The sequence below is a fragment of the Bubalus kerabau genome, chromosome 8, assembly GCF_029407905.1.
Source record: "Bubalus kerabau isolate K-KA32 ecotype Philippines breed swamp buffalo chromosome 8, PCC_UOA_SB_1v2, whole genome shotgun sequence".
Taxonomy (NCBI): domain Eukaryota; kingdom Metazoa; phylum Chordata; class Mammalia; order Artiodactyla; family Bovidae; genus Bubalus; species Bubalus kerabau.
This window is the reverse complement of record NC_073631.1, coordinates 106,798,122-106,821,780: the sequence shown is the minus strand read 5'-3', so window position 1 is coordinate 106,821,780 and position 23,659 is coordinate 106,798,122. Positions and strand designations below refer to the sequence as shown.

General features: G+C 48.9%; 2 protein-coding genes and 1 long non-coding RNA gene across 17 annotated transcripts in view; 2 read left to right on the top strand and 1 right to left on the bottom strand.

Annotated features, from left to right (window-relative positions):
- PARP12 (poly(ADP-ribose) polymerase family member 12) overlaps positions 1 to 8,027 on the top strand; it is a 46,484-nt gene extending 38,457 nt beyond the window's left edge. For 3 of the 4 annotated variants that reach the window (XM_055591079.1, XM_055591081.1, XM_055591083.1), the window contains 4 exons: positions 2,735 to 2,810; positions 4,596 to 4,726; positions 5,598 to 5,749; positions 6,922 to 8,027. In XM_055591079.1, coding sequence (XP_055447054.1) covers positions 2,735 to 2,810; positions 4,596 to 4,726; positions 5,598 to 5,749; positions 6,922 to 7,247 — 685 coding nt within the window. In that variant the 3' untranslated portion in view covers positions 7,248 to 8,027. The remainder of the gene's footprint in view (positions 1 to 2,734; positions 2,811 to 4,595; positions 4,727 to 5,597; positions 5,750 to 6,921) is intronic. The other variant, XM_055591080.1, reaches the window with a different exon arrangement.
- Positions 8,028 to 11,378: 3,351 nt separating this feature from the next.
- Positions 11,379 to 23,659, bottom strand: part of TBXAS1 (thromboxane A synthase 1) — a 173,959-nt gene continuing 161,678 nt past the window's right edge. The window contains exons 10-13 of the mRNA XM_055591076.1: positions 20,146 to 20,237; positions 15,380 to 15,517; positions 13,467 to 13,629; positions 11,379 to 11,598 (exon numbers count right to left, since the gene is read on the bottom strand). Coding sequence (XP_055447051.1) covers positions 11,524 to 11,598; positions 13,467 to 13,629; positions 15,380 to 15,517; positions 20,146 to 20,237 — 468 coding nt within the window. The 3' untranslated portion in view covers positions 11,379 to 11,523. The remainder of the gene's footprint in view (positions 11,599 to 13,466; positions 13,630 to 15,379; positions 15,518 to 20,145; positions 20,238 to 23,659) is intronic.
- LOC129659572 (uncharacterized) overlaps positions 19,180 to 23,659 on the top strand; it is a 143,555-nt gene continuing 139,075 nt past the window's right edge. For 2 of the 12 annotated variants that reach the window (XR_008718131.1, XR_008718126.1), the window contains exon 1: positions 19,180 to 19,517. This is a non-coding gene — a long non-coding RNA (uncharacterized LOC129659572). The remainder of the gene's footprint in view (positions 19,518 to 23,659) is intronic. The other 10 variants (XR_008718132.1, XR_008718128.1, XR_008718130.1 and 7 more) reach the window with 10 other exon arrangements.

Genomic DNA, 23,659 nt, shown 5'->3' with positions numbered 1-23,659 from the left:
GTGAGTCTGAGTGAACTCCGGGAGTTGGTGATGGACAGGGAGGCCAGGCGTGCCGCTATTCATGGGGTCGCAAAGAGTCGGACACGACTGAGCGACTGATCTGATCTGATCTGTCTCTTCTCTTTGGATTGCTTCTGGATTTAGTTTTGGTTAATTATGAGTGATCCTACTTCTGGATATCATTTTTCTAAAATATTAGTTTTACTTGACTGTCAGGTCTTAGTTGCAGCATGTGGAATCTTTGGTTATGGTGTACAGGTCTGGTAGTTGTGGCACGTGGGTTTAGTTGCCCCAAAGCATATGGGAACTTAGTTCCCCGACCAGGGATCTAACCCATGTTTCCTGCGTTGGAAGGTGGATTCTTAATCACTGGACCACCAGGGAAGTCCTAGACATCTTTTTTTCTTTCCTTCCCTATCCAGAGCCTACCCTTGGTACAGTTTAGAAAAACCTGTCTCTTTTCTGAAACTGGATCTCTTTTGTCCTCACTCTACTTTGTTTTCAGGGGACCATGGCAGACACCACATGTCAGAAATAAGAGTGGTCATTTTGGTAAGATTCAGACTAAGACACGAGGGATTGGGATCTTCCTGCTCTCTTACACATGTTGACGCAGGAAAGTGCATGGTGCTTCCCTCTATCCTGTGTGACGGAAGCTGGTGGTCATGACTCTAGCAAGTGAGTCTGCTTGGTCCTCCATGGCCACTGGGACTCTAGTGTGGGTGGCTTTTAGAAAGAAATGCTTTATTTACACAGTTAGTGGGGTCACAGAATATGATTTCCGCATTGGATCTACATAAGTATAGATGTTTTACTTGTTTCTTTTTCTCTTGGAACATTGACGATATCACTCCACTGTCCTTTGGTTTCCATTGCTGTTTCTGAGAAGTCAGCTGTTGGTCTAACTGAAGCTTTTTGCCAGAATCACTTTTTTTCCTCCCCTTCTGGCTGCTTTTAAGATTTTCCATTTGTCTTTGTATCAGGCACTCTCACTCTGGTGTGTCTAGATATGCATTTTTATTTGTCCTGTTGAGGATTCTTTGTGCTTCTTAAATCTGTAGGTTGTTGTGTCTCATTAGTTCTCTTTGAAAATTGCCTTCACCCTGTTCTCGATATTGTCTTTTTGGAGCTTCAGTTTGGCTGTGACTAGATTCAAGCCTTCTCACTGTGTTCTCCACATCTTGGCTTCTTCCCCTCCTTGCTCATCTTCTTATTCTCTGCCTCACATTCTGGATAATGTCACTGCCCTTACCTTTCAGCTCACCCACCCTCTCTTTAGATTGTCTGATCTGCTAATAAGCCTATCCATTGAACTTATACTTCAAAGATTTTTTTTTTTCATTTCTACAGTTTTTTTTTCCAAATCCTCCAGGCCTATTTATAGTTTTCTGTTCCTTGCATATGTTTTTAAAGTTTGTCTTAAATTTCTTTAAACATAGAAAGAAATTAGCAGGCAGTTGTTTTATAACCTGCCTCTAATTTTAGCATCTTACATCTACATGGGTCTGTTTCTGGCTGATTCTTGCTTGTGGGACCTTTTAAGTTATTTTTAAATTGTGCCATTTTCCTAGGAAAATTATTTGTGAGAGTTCTTTGAGGCTTAGGAAAAAGGTACATATCTCATGCCAGCAGAAACAGAAGGTAGATCTATTGTGGGAAGAACAGAGCCTTCTGAAACTGACTAGGAATGATTTGGAGTTAGTTTCACAGTCCTTATTTCTAAACCCTTTGGTCCACATTTTTTTAGAACTCAGTTTTTATTTCACTTTTAAAAAGAGCATGTTCTGCTTGTATTATGTGATCCATGCAATGAAACATGCTAATATTTTTTGCATAGTCACTTTAAGAAGGGAAGAGAGAGACCACAAGTAGCCTCTTAGCAGTTCAAGTCAAATTTCTACTGTCAAGTGAATTTTGACATCAATTTTATGTTTTAAAAAAACGTTTTTAAATATTACATATGTTTATGTAAACATATATAGTTCTGCCAACTATACGTCATTGAAGCTGAGTTTTTTTTAACTTAATTTGTTTTTTATTAGAGTATAGTTGATTTATAGTGTTGTGTTAGTTTCACTGAGGCTGTTTTTTAAAAAAATTATTTATTTAGTTAATTTTGGCTATGCTGGGTCTTCTTTGCTGTGTGGGCTTTCTCTCTTTGTAGCAAGCTGGGGCTACTCTGTGCAGGGGTTTCTCATTGTAATGGCTTCTCTTGTGGAGTGCAGGCTCTAGGACCCAAACGCTTCAGTAGTTGAGGTGTGTGGGCTCATTAGTTGTGGGACACAAGCTTCATTGTTCCATGGCATGTGGAATCTTCTTGGACTGGCAATCGAACCAATGTCCCCTGCATTGCAAGGCAGACTCTTAACTGCACCACCAGTGAAGCCTTGAGGCTGTTTTTAATGAAAGTTTCAAGGCTCTTTGAATTTTATAAAATTATGGGGAGGGTTTATGTGTGCAGCTTTAGTCATAATGCTCTCTCCCTTATGTGGCAGAGTTATTTGGGTACAGGTGAAAAACAGATCCCTTGTGCCCGATTGGTTTTGACCACACAGGCCAAGATGGAAGTGCTGTCCCGTGGTGGAGAGTGTGTTTATGTGCTTCCTTGCCTCCTCCCTGACTTTACAGATGATATGCTGAGACTCAAGACTGATGGCCTAGGTTGCTGGAGGCACCTCTGAGAGGCCTACTTATGTCTAAGAACAGACTAAGTGTTTTTCTTTACATTTTATAGCAGCATCAATTCTCAAGGCCTAAAGAACATTCCTGACCATTGGGATCGCTCGGCCCTGCCGGACACTGGCTTTAAGGTATGAGACTGGCACTGCCCTAGGCTGGGAGGAGGGTGTTCTTAGACACAGGTAAGCAGACCGTGCTGTGTCCTTTGCCGCTGAGAGGTGAGTCCTAAGTTTGGTGTCTTTCAGATCTTGGGGCTTATTTACAGCTAAATGACTGCTTAGGAGGTGGCTGTGGCCTGAGGGGAGAAGGATGTATGGTGGAGGGAGGAAGATGAACTGGAAGTTTTCTAGGAAGGGTGTAATTATAAGCTGCTTAGCCGATAAAAGTTTTACTAAGAAGAAAAGGGAAAGAAGCCAGGAGAGGGTTCAGTGTGATGAGAGCCATCTAAAAGAAGAGTTGCAGCTGGGAGGCAGATACTAGGAACTTACTGGAAGACGAGAGAATGAAAACTCTGTTTAGCAGCTTGCAGTGGGCGCTGTGCTGAGTTGGGTAAAGAGCTCAGGCCGGGGTCTGATGACGCCAGGTGTAGGTGGAGCTTCTGGCCTCTGACCCAGCAAGCACTGTGCAGACTGGCTTTTCCAACTTGACAGCCCCTGCCTGGGAGATGCACAAAGCACACCCAGACACCAGCAGCCGCGGTAGGACGTTGGAGGGCTGGGCGACTGCAGATGCAGTACTTGGCCATCAGGGACCAGGCGGCTGTATTTCAGAGATCAAGGAAGACCTCACTGGGTCCATACCTGGTGACAGCTGGCGCTTACACAGGAGAGGTTGGGGAGGAACATGCTGGTGGATGCGAACTGGATGGAAAGGAACCCAAGACAGGACACAGGAAGTGTCTCTGGTGGAGGGCGTGCATAGATGTGGGGGCGCAGGAGAGGGAAGTCAGGCCCTGCTGTGGAGTGCCCTGGTCAGGGGGCTGAGCTGTGACAAGTGCGGGAGTCCTTGTCGGGCTCTGGGCTGGGAGGGCAGGCTTGAGGGAGAGGGCATGGTGGCCTCCAGAGAGACAGGAGCAGGGAAACCAGAGTCAGATTGTAGGTTGCAGAGAGCCATGTATGTTCACACAGAGCCCTGATAATTCAGGGTCTGTGGGGGATGAGGTGGTTATTATAAGGCTGCACTTGGGTGGAGGAAAGGATGATGCAGAGAGAATCCCCAGTGATCCTGGAACAGGGTCACTGAGCCCAGCCTCATGGACCTGAAAACAGGTAAGCTGGTTGGGGACCAGACAGCAGGAGCAGGGATTTGTGTGTTGTCCCTCTGTGTGACAATCAGGGGCCTCTGCGGGCTCGTCAAGAGTGCTTTCCTAGAGCCAGACGCTAGGGGAGGGGCGGACTTCTCTGGGAGGGAGGGGTGCCCCTGGTCTCACTGAGCTCCTGAGCTGCTGTGTGCCATCCGCCAGCCTGGCCTTTCCCTCAGCACGTGTTGTGTGTGGCCTTATGGCATTGCTGCCTATGGCAGGGTTTGCCCCTTCTCTGCCAGACGTGTGTGTTCCACATCCACTGGCACCAGCTCTGGGTCTCATAGACCCTGTAGTTGGCCCTGAGTGGGGTCGGGAGGAGAGCAGGGACCGTGCTTGAACTCCTGAGGTGGTACTGACATAGCAATGCCTGCCTGTCCTTCAGGCTGGCTGGCTTTGCCAGGGAAAGGAGGGAAGTAACCACAAATTGCACACATCCAAGCCTGGAGAGATTGCCCCTTGGAGTTAAGGGGAGAGAGGAAAATGCTCCCCTTTACTCTGAGACACAGAAAGATGTCTGTGTTTGCTTGTGGTTCTGGCATTCCATGAGCAGCCTTGGGAAGAGAGCTGTATTCTACACTTTGACGATAAGAGTAAAAATGTTTGCCTGTTACAGAGGATCACCGTCCCTTCATCCTCAGAAGAGTTTCAGAAGGTCTGGATTCTCTTCACCAGTACGATGCCTCTCTACTCCATTCAGAAGATTGAACGGGTCCAGAACCCCGCCCTCTGGGAAATCTACCAGTGGTATGTCCAGGGCTCGCTCTTGGTGGGCTGGTCCCTTGTTCCCTCAGACAGCTGCTTCCCAGACATGCCGGTGTGGCAGTGACAATCCGCCACAGCAGCTGCTGCTTGCCCCAGGCTGCAGGGATCAGGAGCTGCGCCCCTCTTCTGTCCCCCCCTTCACCTGTACAACTCAGTGCCAGCATGTCCCTCCAGAGACAGGGTGGAGTAGGGGGCGGGTGCTGTGGCTTCCCCAGGGACAAAGCCAGCTCTTGCAATAGACACTCTGCCTCCCTGGAGATCAACAGGGGAGGGTCCATAGAAGCCACCCCTCACCCTGGGGAATGTAAAGCTATTGTCCTGGCAGCCAGAGGGCAGGGGCCTCCTTTTTGTGCCCAAGGACTGGCATATCCCCGGCCATATGTCCGTGTGGGAATGAAATCCACAGCAGGTCCCCGTGGTGGGCCTGGGGTCCTGCTCCCCTTTCCCCACAAGAGGCTGGAGCAGGGTCATCTGAACTCCGGTCCGGTGATGAGATCAGGGAACTTAGAGGAGAGGGAGGAGGATGCCCCCGCTGTCCAGCATCTTCCAGCTCCCTTGGCTAGGCTCCAGGCGGGAGCAGGATACTGGGAAGAAGCAGCCTGCCTTCTAAAGGCTCGTCTGTCTGCTTTGGGGATTCAAGGAGCCGTGGAGGCCTGGAGCCCAGGAGGGAGGGCTTCCCTCTGCTCTCATCCAGGTCCTACTCTCAGCTTTCCAGGCTCCTGGCCTGTGACTGGAGTCTCATGGCTCCTGGTCTCATGGCATGTCTAATAAGACATGTTTTCTTGGGTTGGGCAGCCTGTGTTTAGTGGCAAGTGCCCTCTGCCTCCAGCATACGTTCCCTTCGTGATTCTAGGCAAAAAGAGCAGATGCAGAAGAGAAACGGTGGGAAGATGGTGGACGAAAGGCAGCTGTTCCATGGCACCAGCACTGGTTTTGTCGATGCCATCTGCCAGCAGAACTTTGACTGGCGGGTCAGTGGTCTCCACGGTACTTCCTATGGCAAGGGTAAGTGCCCCTGCTGGCAGAATCATCTTGGCCTCACTGTCCAGGCCCCAGAAATCACCTTAAAACAAATTGACAGAGGGCATGCGGGGAACCAGCATGAGCTGGACCAGTAGTTCAGACTTGGGGAGGACGGGCCGGGATGTGGGGGACCCAGATGTCAACACCTGACTCTCCCTCCCCGCCGTGTGCAGCCCCAGGCCTGACCCCCTGCTTAGGCTGGGGTTTGGCTTCCCTTGGAGATGGGCCTGCGTCCCTGTGGGGGAGTGGGAAGAGGAGACAGCGCCTCCTTCCTAGCCCCGAGTCAGGGCCCCACCTGTCCACGCTGTTACCTTAGAGTAAAAATCTGAATGCCCAGATAGACTCAGGTAAACATGTCACTCTTGCTATAATGTGTTACCTGGTTTTGTCTCTTAGTTATTTTTAAACTTTATTTGAAAATAATTTCTAGCTCACAGGAAAGGTGCAAGAATAATATTTAAAAACCCTCCCACATGAATTTTACCAGTTCATCAACTTTAACACTTCACATTGGATTTATCACCCTGTCTCTTATTTCTGAACCATTTGGAAGTAGGTGGCATGTATCATACCACTTTACCCTTAAACACCTCCTGAGAACAGGAACATTCTCCTCTCCTCTTCAGTGGCTGCTAAATTGAGAGAACCTCGTAGTGGTGTGATCTGTAGTCAGCAGCTTCTCGGCCAGGTCTGTCCGTTAGCTTCAGTCTGATGGCTGTGGGGTCAGGGTGCATGGGAGCCGGTGGTAGGTCATAAATCAATGTGCAGGCAGCAGCTTCAAACTCAGATTCTCATCCATGAATCTATGTACTGGGCGGCGGGTGTCTGCAGTGTGTTCTGTGGGTGGGGTCTTGGTCTTTTTCCACACTAACCCTGCGAAGTTGGGCCACAGCCCCATTTTATGGCTCAGGAAGCTGACATTCTGGGGGAGGGAGTCAGTAGTGAGGGGCCCAGAGACCTTTAGAGTTGGAGTGACAGATCTTACTTGAAAGGAGTTTTCCATCTCAGAGTTTCATGATCCCGCTGAAGCCCTTCATGAGGAAGAAGCTGTAAAAACCGGGGGCGTAGGGAGGGTAGAGGCTGTAGGTCTTGCCCTGTTGGCAGGAGGTGGGCTCGCATTTTCCGGCCACAGGCTGACCCTGGTGTCCTTGCAGGGAGCTACTTTGCCCGGGACGCTGCGTACTCCCACCACTACTGCAAAACCGACAGCAACACCCACACCATGTTCTTGGCTCGGGTGCTGGTGGGCGAGTTCGTCCGGGGCAGCACCGCCTACGTCCGCCCCCCGATCAAGGAGGCCCAAGGCAACATCCTGTACGACAGCTGCGTGAACAGCATGTCGGAACCCTCCATCTTCGTGATCTTCGAGAAGCACCAGGCCTACCCGGAGTACGTCATCCAGTACACTGCCTCCACCAAGCCTCCAGCCGCCACCCCCACCTTCTTCTCCTTGGTTTCTTTATTCAGCGGCCGGCAGTGAGCACCCCGATGGTTTTATGCCTTTCTGGCTTATCTTACTTGAAATAGCTGTTTAGGGAAAGTTTCTTTTTTAAACAAAAAGAACTTTTAATGAACTGTTCATTTAACATTGACTTGGTGATGAAGTTACGAAGATTCTTAATCTCTGGCTGATGATAATATTTTCACTTTTAAATCACTTTTGGACTGGCCAGTAATGATGGTAGGCGAATCCATTATTGCTTTTTACTCGGGTGTTAAAGTTTTATTTTTTACTCTTTGTTGACTTTGCTGCAGATTGGCATCAGGCACAGAGTTTCCAGACACTGTTTTATGGATTAGTTTTAATTTGCAACAATTTCTGTCTCTTCAGTGGTTTGACGTTTCAGGGTCTTTGTGGCACCTGGATTTGTTTTTGTCAGAATGACACAGTAGCCATTGGTACAGAAAGTCCTGTGTTGTGGGCCCGGCAGGGCACAGTCATCGTGTCCGTTGCAGTGTGTCTAATCCGGGCAGCATTTCTGCTGCTTCTCCTGGGCTTCTGGCCTTGAAATTGGCCCATGTTAGATCAGTGGCTAGACCAGTTGTTAGACCAGTGGCTACTGTGTAGTGTCATGGAGTCCCTGTCGTGGCAGATGACAGGAATGAGTGGCTCCCCCAGGACCTGGCCTGGCGTGTGAATGCCTGTCCCTGCCTCTGCACAGAACACCCTCTGAATAAGGCTTTTATGTCGGCATGAGATCTGAATACCTGTGCTGCAGTGTCACAGCAGAGTCTGGGAATAAAAAAAATACTTATCTGACATGGGTGGCGGCTGCGCTTCATTTTTTAGTGTCTGTTTATTGGGCGCCTGTGGGGTAAGTCACTTTTCTGGGTGTCAGGATAAAACAGAGCCCCTGTTTCTGGCCTCGAGGAGGGCTGTGCTTGGTTTTATCATGAAGGTGATGAAGCTGAAGCTTCACAGCCCCTCATTCACTGGGACTGCTTCTACAGCCCTCGGGGGAACCACAGCTACCTGGCTGCATGATCATACATTTTGGTTAAATTTGAAAGTTACATATTTGTTTTCTTTTTCTTTCCCTCAACTCAGATTTCAAGCCCCACAAAACCCAGATCCACTATTGTACACTGTGTTCTGGACATGGAGTGGATGTTCTGTGTCTCCTGCACACACAGTGGTTGGTAGGGTCTCTGGGGGTGGAGGGGCTGGCAGGATGGCTCCACCTCTTGAGGCCCTCCACCCACTCCTGGGTGGCTGTGCCTGCTGGCCTCGGTGCAGTCCTCAGCAAGGTGTCTTCCCTTCCCCTGCACCCTTCTTTTCCATCCCCCACCTCCTGATGTAATGTGTCCAGTTTCCACATGATGCCTCTGCCTGCGGTTCTCAGATCTGAGACTGCTAGGAGCTGAGTGGTGGGAAGCAGCAGGAGTGGCTTCGTTGGGGGAATGGGTGAGGAGAACAGCAGGAGGTGATCAAATACTCCAGAAAAGTCAAGTGAACTGTGGAGTCTGCCAAGGCCTCTACCCTTGCTGACCTTTGAGAAAGCGCATTGCCACCTACCTGGACTGGACATTGAGGAAAGGGCTGGGGTCCATGAAGCTGGATTGTGGGTGGGAGTGGAGGGCAGCTATTCCTGCAGGCATGGGAGGGGAGTGGGCATTGTGATGGGAAGAAGTCAAAAAGACCTCTCAGAATTCCCATGCAAAGAGGTAGTGGGATGCAGAGCATGCGTATGTGTGTGTGAGAGAGAGAGACTGACAACAAATAGTCATGAGGCTGGCCGCTTATATTCTAAGAGGCCAGACAGAGAAGGGAACTTTGCAGGCGGGGCACTTTGGGGGAAGCATGGGGTGCTGGGGGCGGGAGGCAGGAAGAAAAAACAGCAGAAGCCGAAATCACAGCAGTGGACACGGGGAGGCTCTCCTGCAACAGCCTGCACTTCCTACTGGAGGCTCAGCCTCGGTACCACATCCTTGCAGATTCCTGCTCTGTTACCTATACAGCATCAGCCCTGTGATGCTGCTCAGATGTTGCACAGAGGAGGGGGCTGTGATCTAGGTTAGCGTCCTCATTTTATACATGAGGAAAAGGCACAGAGGCAGATCTGAGATTCAGTTTGCAAGTTGTTTGTTACATTTGAACTTCTCAGCAACACAATAATTACTTTTAATAACTTCAGCTCTGAATTTTGATTCTTAGATCAAAGTAATGATAGGATGGGGACCTCCCTGGTAGTACAGTGGTTAAGAATCTGCCTGCCAATGCAAGGGCCACGGGTTTGATCCCTGATCCAGGAAGATCCCACACGCCTCTGAGCAACTAAGCCTGCATGTTGTAACTACTGAGCCTGTGCTCTGCAACAAGAGAAGCCCATGTGCTGCAATGACGAGTAACTCCCCACTCACTGCAACTAAAGAAAGCCCACAGCACACACAGCTACAAAGACCTAGCATAGCCAGAAACAGAAAATTATAATGCTCTTTTTAAAATTTTGGAGTATAGTTGCAGAGGAGCCAGAGATCAAATTGCCAACATCTGTTAGATCACAGAAAAAGCAAGAGAGTTCCAGAAAAACATCTACTTTTGCTTTATTGACTATGCTAAAGTCTTTGACTGTGTGGATCACAACAAACTGGATAACTCTTAAAGAGATGGAAATGCCAGACCACTTGAACCTGCCTCCTGAGAAACTTGTATGCAGGTCAGGAAACAACAGTTAGAACTAGACATGGAACAACAGACTGGTTCCAAATTGGGAAAGGAGTATGTCAAGGCTATATATTGTTACCCTGCTTATTTAACGTATATGCATAGTACATCATGTGAAATGCTGGGCTGGAGGAAGCACAAGCTGGAATCAAGATTGCCGGGAGAAATATCAATAACCTCAGATGTGCAGATGACACACCCTTATGGCAGAAAGCAAAGAGGAATTAAAGAGCCTCTTGATGACGGTGAAAGAAGAGTGAAAAAGCTGGCTTAAAACTCAACATTAAAAAAAATCTAAGATCATGGCATCTGGTCCCATCACTTCATGGCAAATAGATGGGGGAAAATGGAAAGAAACAGTGGCAGACTTTTACTTTTTGGGGTTCCAAAATGACTGCAGATGGTGACTGCAGCCATGAAATTAAAAGACGCTCCTTGGAAGAAAAGCTACGACAAACCTAGACGGCATATTAAAAAGCAGAGACATGACTTTGCCAACAAAGGTCTGTATAGTCAAAGCTATGGTTTTTCCAGTAGTCATGTATGGATGTGAGAGTTGGACCATAAAGAAAGCTAAGCACTGAAGAATTGATGCTTTTGAACCGTGATGTTGGAGAAGACTCTTGAGAGTCCCTTGGACTGCAAGGAGATCCAAACAGTCCATCCTAAAGGAAATCAGTCCTAAATATTCATTGGAAGGACTGATGCTGAAGCTCTAGTACTTTGGCCACCTGATGCGAAAAGACTCTGTTGCTGGGAAAGATTGAGGGCAAGAGGAGAAGGGGACGACAGAGGATGAGATGGTTGGATGGCATCACTGACTCAATGGGCATGAGTTTGAGCAAGCTCCAGGAGATGGTGAAGGACAGAGAAGCCTGGTGTGCTTCAGTCCATGGGGTCACAAAGAGTCAGACACGGCTGAGCGACTGCTTTACAATGTTGTGTTAGTTTCTACTGTACAGCAAAATTAATCAGCTATATATATACATATAACCTCTCCCTTTTTAACTTCCTTCCCATTCAGGTCACCACAGAGCATTAAGATAGGATGTACTTTAAAAGAGAAAGTACATTTTGGCCTCATCACTTTTCTGTGCATTGAAACTTAGAATGTTGGTAGTACTCTACCTAGAAAAATCAAAACATAATAAAGCTCTTGAACCACTTTTAAAGTTGAGCTTCTGGTCAACATTATTCTTTTAAGTTAAACATCACAATGCAGCAGACACTGAAAAGATCCCCATACTTGGGCCATCAGGACCTCTTGAGCATCTGTGTGTCCCCTACCCTATAGATGCCTTCCATCCGGAGGCCAGAATTTCTTCCAAAACCCCAAGTTCTCAGTCATTTTGTCCAAACTATGTTTTAACTCATTTAGTACCAGTCCTTTATTGAGAGGAGGATCTGTTTTTTAAACACCATTAGCAAATTCAAAACTAAGTGCAATACACATTTATTAAGCATTTGGAAAATGTTACATAAATGACCACTTTTATATTCATAGGCCAGGCACGCTTTCAACTGCTTCGGTGGTGTTTTAACAAAAATCCACATTTCCACACGAGGATTTTCTTTGGATGAGAAGGTGGTGTCAGCGGGAGACGATTCTGATGTAGACGCCATTTTTTGGACCTAGGGCAGATTTGGATTCTAGCTGCAGTGGTACCTAAAATAGAGGAAATTAAAATATGTGTCAGAATTAACCCTATTGACGAGAAAGTTCCGTGGGAATGGGCCTGAGGCAGGTTGTGGGAATTGGGCTGAGGGAGGGCAGGGCTGAGACTGAGCAAAGTGGCCTCCCCGGGGGCACTCTGAGAGGTCGCAGAGCCTCTTGGTGTCTTGGGCCTGGTTTTGGACAGGGACTCACCCCTTTCCTATGTTAATAACGTCCCGCAGAGGAAAGTGAAAGTTGCTCAGTTGTGTCTGACTCATTGCAACCCCATGGACTGTAGCCTGCCAGGCTCCTCTGTCCATGGAATTCTCCAGGCCAGAATACTGGAGTGGGTAGCCATTCCTTTCTCCAGGGGATCTTCCCAACCTAGGGATTGAACCTAGGTATTGCACCTTGCAGGTGAATTCTTTACCACCTGAGCCACCAGGGAGGTCCCAAAATACTGGAGTGGGTAGCCTGTATCTCCTCAGGGAATTTTCCTGACATAGGAATCAAACAGGGGTCTCCGCCATTGCAGGTGGATTCTTTACCAGCTGAGCTACCAGGGAATCTTGCAGAGGCGGGGTCCCCCAGTTATCCTTCTAACAAGTCTGCTTGTAAGGTGGGAGCAGAGCACTGCAAATGAAAACATACAGGTTCAGAGAGGCCACCCGACCTGCCCAAGGGCACAGAGTGCAAAGTGGTGAAGAAACCCCAGACCTTCCTCATCTCCTCTCATCTCTCACCCTGGCACCCAGCCAGAAACTGAGTAGGACCCCCCCTCTCCCTTTCCCAGGGGCTTGGGGAGAGGTCCCTGCTGAAAGTCCGCTGCCATTCAGAAGGCTTTCCTTATATCCAATTTAGGTAGATCGATGGTGGGATGGAGATTAGGAAGAAAAGCCACAGAATTACTCGAGAAAGGGTATCCTCTACAGCCGCGTGTGAAAGGACTGTTCGTGGCTACCATGGGACCTCCAAGAAGAGAAGTGCCACCAGGCCTCTTAGTGCTGGGGGCAGGCAGGCTTTCCGATCAATGTCTTTTGAGTCCTGATGGAAGACCAGTTACAGGCTCAAGAAACAAGATGATCTAGACTTGTCCTATCCCCTGAGGCAGCCACTAGTGAAAGTGGGTACTGAGTGCTTGAAAGTGTGGTTAATGCAAATGAAGGGCTGAATTTTTAATTGTATTGATTTATTACTAACATCAGAGAAGGCAATGGCACCCCACTCCAGTACTCTTGCCTGGAAAATCCCATGGATGGAGGAGCCTGGTAGGCTGTAGTCCATGGGGTCGCTAAGAGGCGGACACGACTTCCCTTTCACTTTTCACTTTCATGCATTGGAGAAGGAAATGGCAACCCACTCCAGTGTTCTTGCCTGGAGAATCCCAGGGACTGGGGAGCCTGGTGGGCTTCCGTCTATGGGGTCGCACAGAGTTGGACACTACTGAAGCGACTTAGCAGCAGCAGCAGCAGCAGCAGCAGCATTACTAACATAAATAGCCACGTGTGGCTAGTGGCTGTAACACAAGACAATGCAAGTATGGAGCGCACTTGAAACAGGACTTCAAAAAAAGTAGCGGTCTGTTGTGGCTGGCAAAGTCGTCAGGGAGGGCTTCCTGGAGAAACTGGCACCTGGGGTGGGGCTAGGAATGGGGGACGCCCTGTGAGCAGAACTTCTTGGGGGCCACTTTGGGGTCTGAGGGAACACCAATCTGGATTCCGAGGATGGGATTAGACTGGGGGTGGGGAAGGGGGAGGGATGGCATTCCGGAAAGGGAAGAGGCCTGAGCAGGCAGGAGGTGCGACGGGTGGAAGGCTCTTGGAGTGGGAAGTTGGGGTGCGGTGGGTACCCCTGCGCCCGGAGCAGCGGGCGGGGCTCACCTGCGTCTCGGGACAGGCTTCGAACCGGAACTTGCGCAGGACGTGGAGCAGCGTCAGCTTGAGCTCCAGGAGCCCCAGCCGCACCCCGAGGCAGCTCCGGGGGCCCGCCCCGAACGGCAGGTACGTGTAGGGCCGCCGGCGTTGTCGCGCCTCAGCCGTGAACCTGCAGGGCGGCATGGTCAGGGTGGGCCCGGAACACCGCCGCCCTACACAGGGCTTCACGCTCCTCCTACCAGGCAGGTGGGGCCTCAACCATCCAACCCCCTGTGCCCCGCGCCCCGCCCCCCGGGGTCTGCAGGATCGTTTTCTGCTGAACCCGTCAGTCCCCAGGGCTCCGGAGCAGGTGGCCACCCTTCCACACGCTTCAGTCTGGGCTCTGCTCCTCCTGTCCTGCCAAGCCCTCCAGGCACTGTTGAATTCAAAGAATCACCGGGAACATCAACTTTGCCCTCTCTGCCTCTCCTTATGAATTCACTGCGTGGTTAATGTGCCCGCAGACTCACTAGAATCCGGGATGAAGGTCTCCAAGAAACCACAGGCCTGGCTTCACCTATGGCTCCAGTTTCCCCAGCAGCCAGAAGGTGACCCTAGCTGGCGGGCATCCACTTCCTAAGCAGAGTCCCTGGGCACCAGCCCCCTCTGACGGCCTTGTCCTACCAGTTTGTCTCTTGATGCCATGATGGGAGCTGTCTCCCTGCCCACATTTGCCTTTCTGGTTGAACCTCTGGGGGTGGCAGTATTTGACTCACTGGAAGCTCTTCTTCAGCTCCAAATGACATTTGCCACACGTGTTCCATGACAGTAACGCTAGGTGACAACCACTATTTTGTAATAGTGGCCAGCTCACTTATTATTGCCTCTGGATCTCATGGGCCCAAGAATCTTTGACCCACTTTTCACGTTAAGGCACTTTTTGTTTTCAAGTGAAGTCACTCAGTTGTGTCTGACTCCTTGCGACCCCATGGACTGTAGCCTGCTAGGCTCCTTTGTCCATGGAATTCTCCAGGCAAGGATGCTGGAGTGGATTGCCATTTCCTTCTCCAGGGGATCTTCCCGACCCAGGGATCGAACTGGGGTCTCCTGCACTGTGGGCGGGACTCTTTACTGCCTAAGCCACCAGGGAAGCCCTTTTTGTTTCAAGGCCATTTGTTTTCAAAGGTGATGCTATAAACCCTGCAGCTGCTGTTGATGTGTCTGGATCTCTACCGTAATTCCAGGAGCTGCTGAGCAGCACAGTGTTACTTATCTGGGTCCTACTGCCATTGTTTCCCAGGGACTGGGGTTGTAGAGTCAGGGCTGCATTAAAAGGAAGATGGAGCCACTAACGGTGGAAACACAGCTGCCAGCTGGCCAGCTCCTCACTTGCCAGATCAACCAGGAGGCGGCACGCATCCTCTCTCATGAGGAGGAAGTGCAGATGCCTGCTCAGACATTTTAAATTGGGAGTCTGGAAATGAAATTTAGACAATGGACCAAATCCATGCGGGGGACGGAAGGGGGTATTCAGGTCTACCATGTTAGCATAGCCAGGCTTCATGAATTCCTGAAGAAATTGTTGATACTCTTGTTTTGGAACAGGCATTCATTTTTTTAAAAAGGAAGTGATATCCTGCTACATCGTAACGTGTTTCTGAAAGGTGTCCTGTTTCTTGGTGTGAACAAACAGTGGACACCCACCTCAAAGTGCCTTGTTACTTGCATGCAGTGCTGTGGAAATGGCTAAACCTCTGGATTGTGTTTTGATCTCTTCAAAAATGGTACACTTAGTTCCTTTAGAAATTATGCCTCAAAAACTTCTCTCTGATTGCCGCAGCTTTGGACTTTGGGGGCACTTCACTAAATCTCTCCTGGCAGCTGCCTCCAATCCTCACACTCACTTTCCCCACCAGCCCTCTTGAAAGGGCAGTACTCACCTCTCGGGGTTGAAGTTCTCGGGGTTCGGCCAGTGCTCGGGGTCGTAGTGCAGAGCGCCCACGGCCGTCTCCAGCACCGTGCCCGCGGGGATGCGCTGGCCCAGCACCTCGCAGTCCTGTGCCGCCACCCGCGTGAACCTGCGGGGACACACGGGTCACCCCCGCCTTGAGGCAGAGCAGAGACGAGATGGAGAGCCCGGGGGGCGGCTGTGCTGGGGCTCAGGTCTGCAGTGTGGGAGGGGGCTGGCGGATGGGAGGTCCAGCCTTCTTCCTGGGGTGACCCGGACAGGGACCAACCCCACCCCCGCTTTGGCTATTAACCCTACATTGCTCTGGACCCTGGAGTCTCTAGGTTCATCCATCCCTTCCTTCAGCCTGAAGAACCTGTCTTATGCCTGGTGTTGGGGTGCACGAGGATCTTGGTATTGGAAGCCATGCAGGGATCGTCCCCTGGCCACCATGCTTTCTTCTTCCCCTTCCCATCGGGGCCACACCCTTGCTTTACCTACAGGAAATTTGGGTTTGCACATCTCTTGCCCTTCATTGTCTGTGTGGCTATGGAGAACTTCTACTGGAGAGGGAAGCATCTTGATCAGATTGTTTCTTTTACCAAATGACAATGGCTTAATACCATTTACGTTTTATTTGAAAAGGCTAGACCATATGTGTCTGCCTATGAACATAATGTTTACAGAAGAATACCTAAACTTCTACCATGACCTCCTGTAAGGGGTGGCGCTAGGGCAGAGGATGGTGGGTGACTGGAGCGGGGGGCTGACTTTTTCTTTGGATCCTTCTGTATTTCTTCATTCTTTTTTTAAGTATAAACAATTTTATTTTGGTAATATGAACAATTACTTTAAAAATTAAAAATAATTTATGCTGGCTTTTACTTCAGGTTGCAGAACCAGGTTTCCCTAAATATCTCAGAGGAGATAAAGTTATTACACAAATCACTGTTGTACCCCATTCCTGCTTATCAAAGAAATTAAGAGTAACTCGTGGCTCGTTGCTGCATTTGTCACTCTGTTATCCTGCTGCTAAGTTGCTTCAGTTGTGTCCGACTCTGTGCGATCCCATAAACGGCAGCCCACCAGGCTCCCCTGTCCAAGCCTTCACTGTATCAGGAACGTGAAAGGCCAAGGCTGTGAGACTCCCATTCAGAGCCTAAGCAGCGAATGCAATTATCGTGTGCTTGGAACTGGTCACAAAACACTCTTGCTCTAATCAGAGCAGGCGGGGGCTCCAATGTGTGCACCCTCAGTCCTGGGGGAGCAGATAAGGGTATACCCCAACCTCCTTCCTTTTCAGTTACCAGAAAGAGCTTGGATCTAGAGGCAATACCCCCTAAAAGCCAGAAAACGGGGCCTTCCCTTCTGTACATCATCCTGCCTCCCATCTGGCTAGACTAGGCCACATTTTTTGTTTGTTCAGTTGCTAGGTCATGTCCAACTCTGTGACCCCAAGAACTGCAGCACATCAGGCTTCCCTGTCCTTTCCTGTCTCCTGGAGTTTGCTCAAACTCATGTCCATTGAGTCGGTGATGCCATCCAACCATCTCGACCATCTCATCTTCTGTTGTCCCCTTCTCCTCCTGCCCTCAATCTTTCCCAGCACCAGGGTCTTTTCCAACGAGTCAACTCTTTGCATCAGGTGGCCAAAATATTGATGCTGCATACCAGGCCAGATTCTGCTGAATTATACTGCACAGATTCTTGGATCGACATTAATAATTCTTCAAAGAGAATTGTTACATTTTCCACAAAGGCAATTTTGAGGGTTTATTTTTTAGGAATAAGGGTATCAGTCAAATGTGTCAGTGCTTGAGAAAGGTCAAGCGTTTTTCTGAGATTAAAATAATAAAGTAAAATAAAATTAAAAAGCAAAATTCTATGTTCACCCCCAAACCCTATGCCTGGGCTAAAGCAAATGGGCCTCTTGTCTGCCTCTCTCACTTCTGTTGTTTGATGACAGAAGTCAACAGAGTGATGGGGTTTAAACCACCAGTGGAGTAGGTCCGGGGGAAGGGAGACCACGGCTTGCCTGAGACTGGAGACTGGGTGGAGGCCATTCAACTCAAACGCTTCTTGCTCTTTACTTCATACCTTGCATGACACCCTGCCTGCAGGGGTATCATGTTTCCACGTCTGCTGTCTCACTGATCCTCCCAACACTTCCGGAGCAGGCAGAGCGGGTGTCGTGTGCCCTCTAAAGGCACAGAAGCCCAGGACAGCCCGGAACTTACCCAGGATCACACAGTAAACTGTTGGCAGGACCGAGACTGTCTTGACTTTCCGTCCAGACTGGCTCTGTCATTAGGGAAACCTGGATCTATTGTTTTTATATAGTGGGAATTTTAACAAATCCATCTAGATACTCTGGGTTCTGTCCTGCCCTCAGGTAAGATCGCAGCATCCTGGCTCCCCAGAACCATGCCTTCACTGACTTCCTTTTACACTTTTCTGCTTATAAAGGATCAGGAGGAGAATTGCCTGCAGAATTTTAGTGCTGAGGAGACTGTGGACTTTGTCGCTCGACATGTCATCTATGCAAGGTCTCATGTGATGAAGGCTTGATTGGCTTTAGATCCAGGAAATGATGTGTCTTTGATCAGTTTCTACACTTTCCTCCCAATAGAGAACAGGATGGTTCAACTCAACCAGTTTTCCTTTCTCCTGGGAACCTCAGCCACCAAGCCTGACCCCAATTGTCACCATCTCTGGTATCCCATCAAGGATTCTTTCCTCTGAACAGTCTTTGATCTGTGTATCACTGAATGTCTTATTTTGAATTTCATGTGTATAGCAGCTGCCCACAGTTCCCTGGGAAGGAAGCTGGTATAAATCATTAAAAAACGAAAACAAAAACAAAAAATAGACCGGATGACAGTTTGCTCTGAGGCTCCCAAGGAAGTCAGGTAAGGCCTGTGAAATTGGGTCTTTTATTTTTTTTGGTCACTCAGCATGCAGACTGTTAGTTTCCCAACAAAGGATCAAACCCGTGCCCCCTGCAGTGGAATTGCAGTCTTAACCACTGGACCACCAGGGAAGTCCCAGGATCAGGTCTTAATACTGGTGTCAGCAGAGCAACGAGGCGAGCCCTGGCGTGCCTGTCTGCTCCTGGACCAGGAGACTGAAAGCATGTGTTCTTGAGAAGGATGTGATCTGACTCACACCCTGGGAATTCTCTCTTGGCTCTGGGTCTGAACGTTTTGCACAATGTCTACAATCACACTCGCTAGGATATTTTCGGTTTGGAATATAATTTTGAGATACCTTCACATCATCCACATTTTCTCTTTTTAAAATGGCAAAAGTTACCTCCATATGGTTTATGTGGTACAATGCTTCCTAGAGATGCAGAGTAGAATTTCTAAGTTACATGCTTTGGGTTGCCTCTGTTCCTAGAGCCTGAGCTCTGGCAACGTTTCACTCTCTGAAGGTCTGGAGACCCAAGTTGGACCCTGTGCTCCATGGGCCGCCTCTGAAACTCAGGGTAGTCCTCAGTTAGATCCATTCAGCTTGCCTTCATTGATGAAGCTTGCTTTAATTGTTGCTACACAACAGCCTGCCCGTACTGTAAGGACCAGGCAGCTTCAACAGTAAGATGTTTTTCCAAGTTGTTTTTTTTTTTTTTTTCAGGAACTTGGAGACAGCTGTGTCTAGTTGGAGCTTGAGCCTGTTAAGACTGGTTAAGACCGCTGACGCTCCAACTGGGCACGTGCAAGTGGCTTCTTGCTGACCTTTTGACCTCAGAGAGCTCAAAACTATCTTTTGTTTTGACACTAAGGCCGCCATATTCTGAACTTGCTTCCCATGGAGACACCTATAGCTTCCTTGCACCTGCTTAGAACTACAATTGCCTCACCTTTTTCTCATCTCCAATCATTACCTTTCCCCATGCTCCTCAGCTGCCACTTTATCCCACGAATACCTGGGCCACTTGAAGTGGGGGAGGCAGCCTGGAGATTTGTTCTGTCTCCACGCTTGGCTGCCTTGTGAACGTGCTGCAAACCTCAGCATCTCAGCGCTTGGCTTACTGTGCTTGGGGTGAATGAGCCTGGAATTTGGTAGCATCTCATTTAGGGGGAATTTGAAAGAAGCAGAAGACCTGATTCCTGCTCTCAAGGCATTTACAGGTTGGTCTGGCTGGAAGCACTTTGGTGAAATGTTGCAGAGCAGTTGAAAAGTATCCAAAAATATAATATGAAGTAGAGTCAGTGTGCAGAGTGCTGTGGTGGGGAGAGAGCCAGTGGGGAACGGGTGAGGCTGGCTGAGTCAGACATCCTGGAGCACTAAGTTCTGGGTGGGAGCTCTGAGGATGGGGTGGGGTGCGGATCGTTGGAGAGAATGAAGGAGCATCCCAGGCCTTGGATGCTCCCCTCTGGACTGTCAACTTCAAAGGCAGATGCTTTATCTGTTTTGGCTGATCTCCCAGCGCATGGCATAAAGTAGATGCTCAATAAGTAGCTGGTGAATGAACAGGCCAGGGAAAGAGCAAAAGTCATCTGAGTCTAGGAGGCCAAAGAGATTGGCTTGGGTTGGGGAGGAAGGTTGTGTTAAGAAAACAGCAATGACATTTTGAAAAGATAGTTAACATATAGGAATATAGGCCGGACATTTACTTCCATGGTGACCGTATGTCCGGCATGGTGTCCAGTGCCCCCTGGAGATGACCCCCATTACTCAGACCTTCCCCTCCAGGAGCTTGGGTCCAGCATTCTTCACAACACAGGTGATGACTGAAGACCTGGGGTGCAGGCTTACCTGAAAGCTGGTGGGTACATCCTCAAGGTCTCTTTAATCACCATGTCCAGGTAGGGCAGACCTTCCTGGAGGCTGCAGTACTCGGGGGCCGGCTGATGGAGGGGTGGTGACAAAGGAGGAACGCTGAGTGAGATCGAGTCACACAGCTTTCAGTCTTTCCCACTAACTTTAGAGCAGCTTCAGTGCTCGCAAACGCTTACATGGAAACCCCACAAGATGAAACATGATCCCGTCCAAATGGCATTAGATTAGCACTCCGCAGAACAGTCTACATATTCTATTACGCTGGTTTCACGGTGCTGCGCGTTACTGAAGACCAGCAGGCCTGGGACTGCGGGGCCTCTGGGTGTCAGACGTGTGTTATAAAACGACGGCGGCGGCTGCCCTGCTAGCGATTATTGAGAGCGGATAGTGTGGCAGGCTACGTATTGTACACACTTCTTTATGATAAAAAATTATTTTTCATATCAAGATATAGGGAAGTCATTCTGGCTTTATACATGAGTTCACTTGAATTTTACACTAACTAAAGTAGCCCCTTTGTGGCCTGTCAAACATACACTGTACAACCGCTTCAATTAGTAAAGAAACCAGCACATTGACTGGGAGTAAAGAATGTCTGTGTTAAAAATAAAGATTAAATGCCTTTCTTCCTGGGAAGCCAATGCTGGTTCTCCTTTGATGATAAGACTCCCTTCCCAGGTGTCAAGGCCATGTTGACTTGCTATGTATGCACTGGTCTTTTTTTTTTTTTTGAAACCTTGAAGAAATGTAACCCTGACTTGTTTAATGTTCTTTGTTCTGATGAGATATAAAACTGGGCTGAAAACCCTACTTCTCCAGAGCAATTTCTCAGAGTAATCTGGGAAGTGGGCTTCTGGACTAGTTTGGCTTAAATAAAACTCTTTTCTATTCTTATTAGTGATCATTTTTTGATTATTTTTGTAAACACTTGTCCTCTAGCAAATCTCAGGGAGGTTGCCACAGGGTAGTAATGGGCACATCATAAAGTTAAAAGACAAATAATAAAACAGCAAAACAAAAACAACTGCTTCGTCTAGAAAGGATCAATGGTAAGAAAAACTCGAAAAGAAAGATAGCGCTAAGTCGTGTCCGACTCTTCCGACCCATGGACTATAGCCTGCCGGGCTCCTCTGTCCTTGGGATTTTCCAAGCCAGAATATGGGAGTGGGTTGCCATTTCCTTCTCCAGATGATCTTCCCAACCCAGGAATTGAACCCATGTCTCCAGCATTGCCGGCAGATTCTTTACCAACTGAGCTATGCCGGAAGCCCCAAAACTCCATGAGCTACAGTAAATCAGTAAGAAAAGAAACTCATCAGAAAAGTGGTCAAGAGAAATGAAGAGGCAACAAGTATGAGTTGCCTTGATGAAAAATACAAATTGATAGCATGAGATTTGGTTTTCACTCATCAGGTTATAAAAAGCTGGAAAATATTGATTAGGGCAAAGGTGCGGAGAAGCACAACTCCAGCACCCAGGGTTGGGGAACCCTAACATCCCCAGATGACTTCCATGGGGGACACTGTCACTCTCTGCCGTCACCCCGTGATGCGAGGAAGGGGTGACAGTGAACTGGTGGGATGTTGAGAAGCTAGGTGTGGGCACCCCTGTGGGTGGGATGAGTTAGGGAAGGGTTATAGGAGTTTGTTAGCTGCTGTGCTAATTGGAGGATATCCACCCCCCACCTCCCCATTTCTCTCATCCTGTCTGTCCACTCCCTACAGCGCTTGAGTTAAATTACCTGCTTGATGACAGTCTCATCTTTTTAAATCAGTTGCGGGCACGCTCAGTAGCTAAGCTGTGTCTGACTCTGGTCAGACTCTTTGTGACCCCATGGACTGTAGCCCACCAGGCTCCTCTATCCATGGGAATACTGGACTGGGTTACCATTTCCTCCTCCAGGGATCTTCCTGACACAGGGATCAAACCCACATAGCCCATGACTCCTGCATTGGGTTCTTTACCACTAGTGCCACCTGGGAAGTCATAGATCAGTTAATGATGTTCAAAGAGAAGTCCTCAATTTGGGAGGACTTTTCTTCTTCTCCTCTTTGGCTTGCTTCTGTCTTCTCCTCTCAGGACAGCAGGGGGCAGCACTTGAGGCAAGTCCATTCTGCAGGCCCCATCTTACCCCTGGGAGCTGCTCACAAGCCTGCAGCAGCCACCTTGCATGGGATCTAAACCAGTGATTGTAAGAGAGAACTCCCTGGATCAGCAACATCAGGGTTGCCTTAGAAACATCTGTCCTTGGGTAGCATCATGCACCAGGACAGAACCTAAACTCTAAGGTAAGGCCAATAGGCTGTCCCCATGAGAGAGGGGACCACGCCGGCAGGAGCAAATGCGTAAGCACTAAATGCTTAGTGTGTGAGGGGCAGACAGGCAGAGGGGAGAGTGATGGGCCAGAACATGTGGAGTTCTGAAGTCCATGGTAAATACCTTAGCTAATCTGTTAGAGTATAGCTGCTCAATATAAGGTAGCCATTAGTGCATAAAATACTGCTGAGTGCTGAGTGAAAAATGTCCCCGGTGGCTGAGATGGTGAAGAATCTGTCTGTAACAAGGGAGACCCGAGTTGGATCCCTGGGTCAGGAAGATCCCCTGGAGAAGAGAATAGCAAACCACTCCAGTATTCTTTCCTGGAGAATTTCATGGACAGAGGAGCCTGGTGGGCTACGGCCCACAGGATCACAAAGAGTTGAACATGACTGAGTGACTAACACACACACACACACACACAAAGTCAAGTTTCTGAAAACACGTGCAGCCTAATGTTTACAAATTTGAAAGGCAAAAATGAAAACAGTTGGCTTTCCCAACATTCTCCGTCTTCGTTTCTGGGAACTGTTTATTTAGAAGGTTATCTCCTGACCCCACACTTCCACCTCCATCCCAGGCCACCAGGGCAGGGCCAATAAACACATGACTGGAGAGAGGGGCTCTAATGCTTGGGGTTTAATGCTCTGTGGTTGCCAAGAGGAGATTCTTTTTCTTTTTTTTTTAATTTTTATTGAATTTGTCACAATACTATTTCTATTTTATATTTTGATTTTTTTTTTTTTTTTTTGGCTGTTGAGGCATGTGGGATCTTAGCTTCCAGATCAGGGATGGAACCCACACCCCCTGCGTTGGAAGGTGAAGTCTTAACCCTGGACTGCCAGGGGAGTCCCCTGTGGAGAATCTTAAGCGTCATATCTTTGAATTTGTGTTTAGGGAGCAGAGTCTGAGGGGATACTGGAGTGAGCACCGGGGCTTGGAGCCTCACCCATGAGGGCTCCCACCTTGGCTTCTTCCCCAGGGCGGGTTCTCAGCTGTCTGCTCTCCTGTCCCTGGTGCCCTGGGCCCAGCCTGGCCACCCCTCTCTGGTTTCCCTTTGACCACCATTGCCCTCCATTCCTCAGGGGCCTAGGCTCAGGTGTGGAGAATGTAGGCATGGGGTGCATTCACCCTGAAGCATCTTGGAGTGGGCATGGTGTTGGCCATCCCTGCT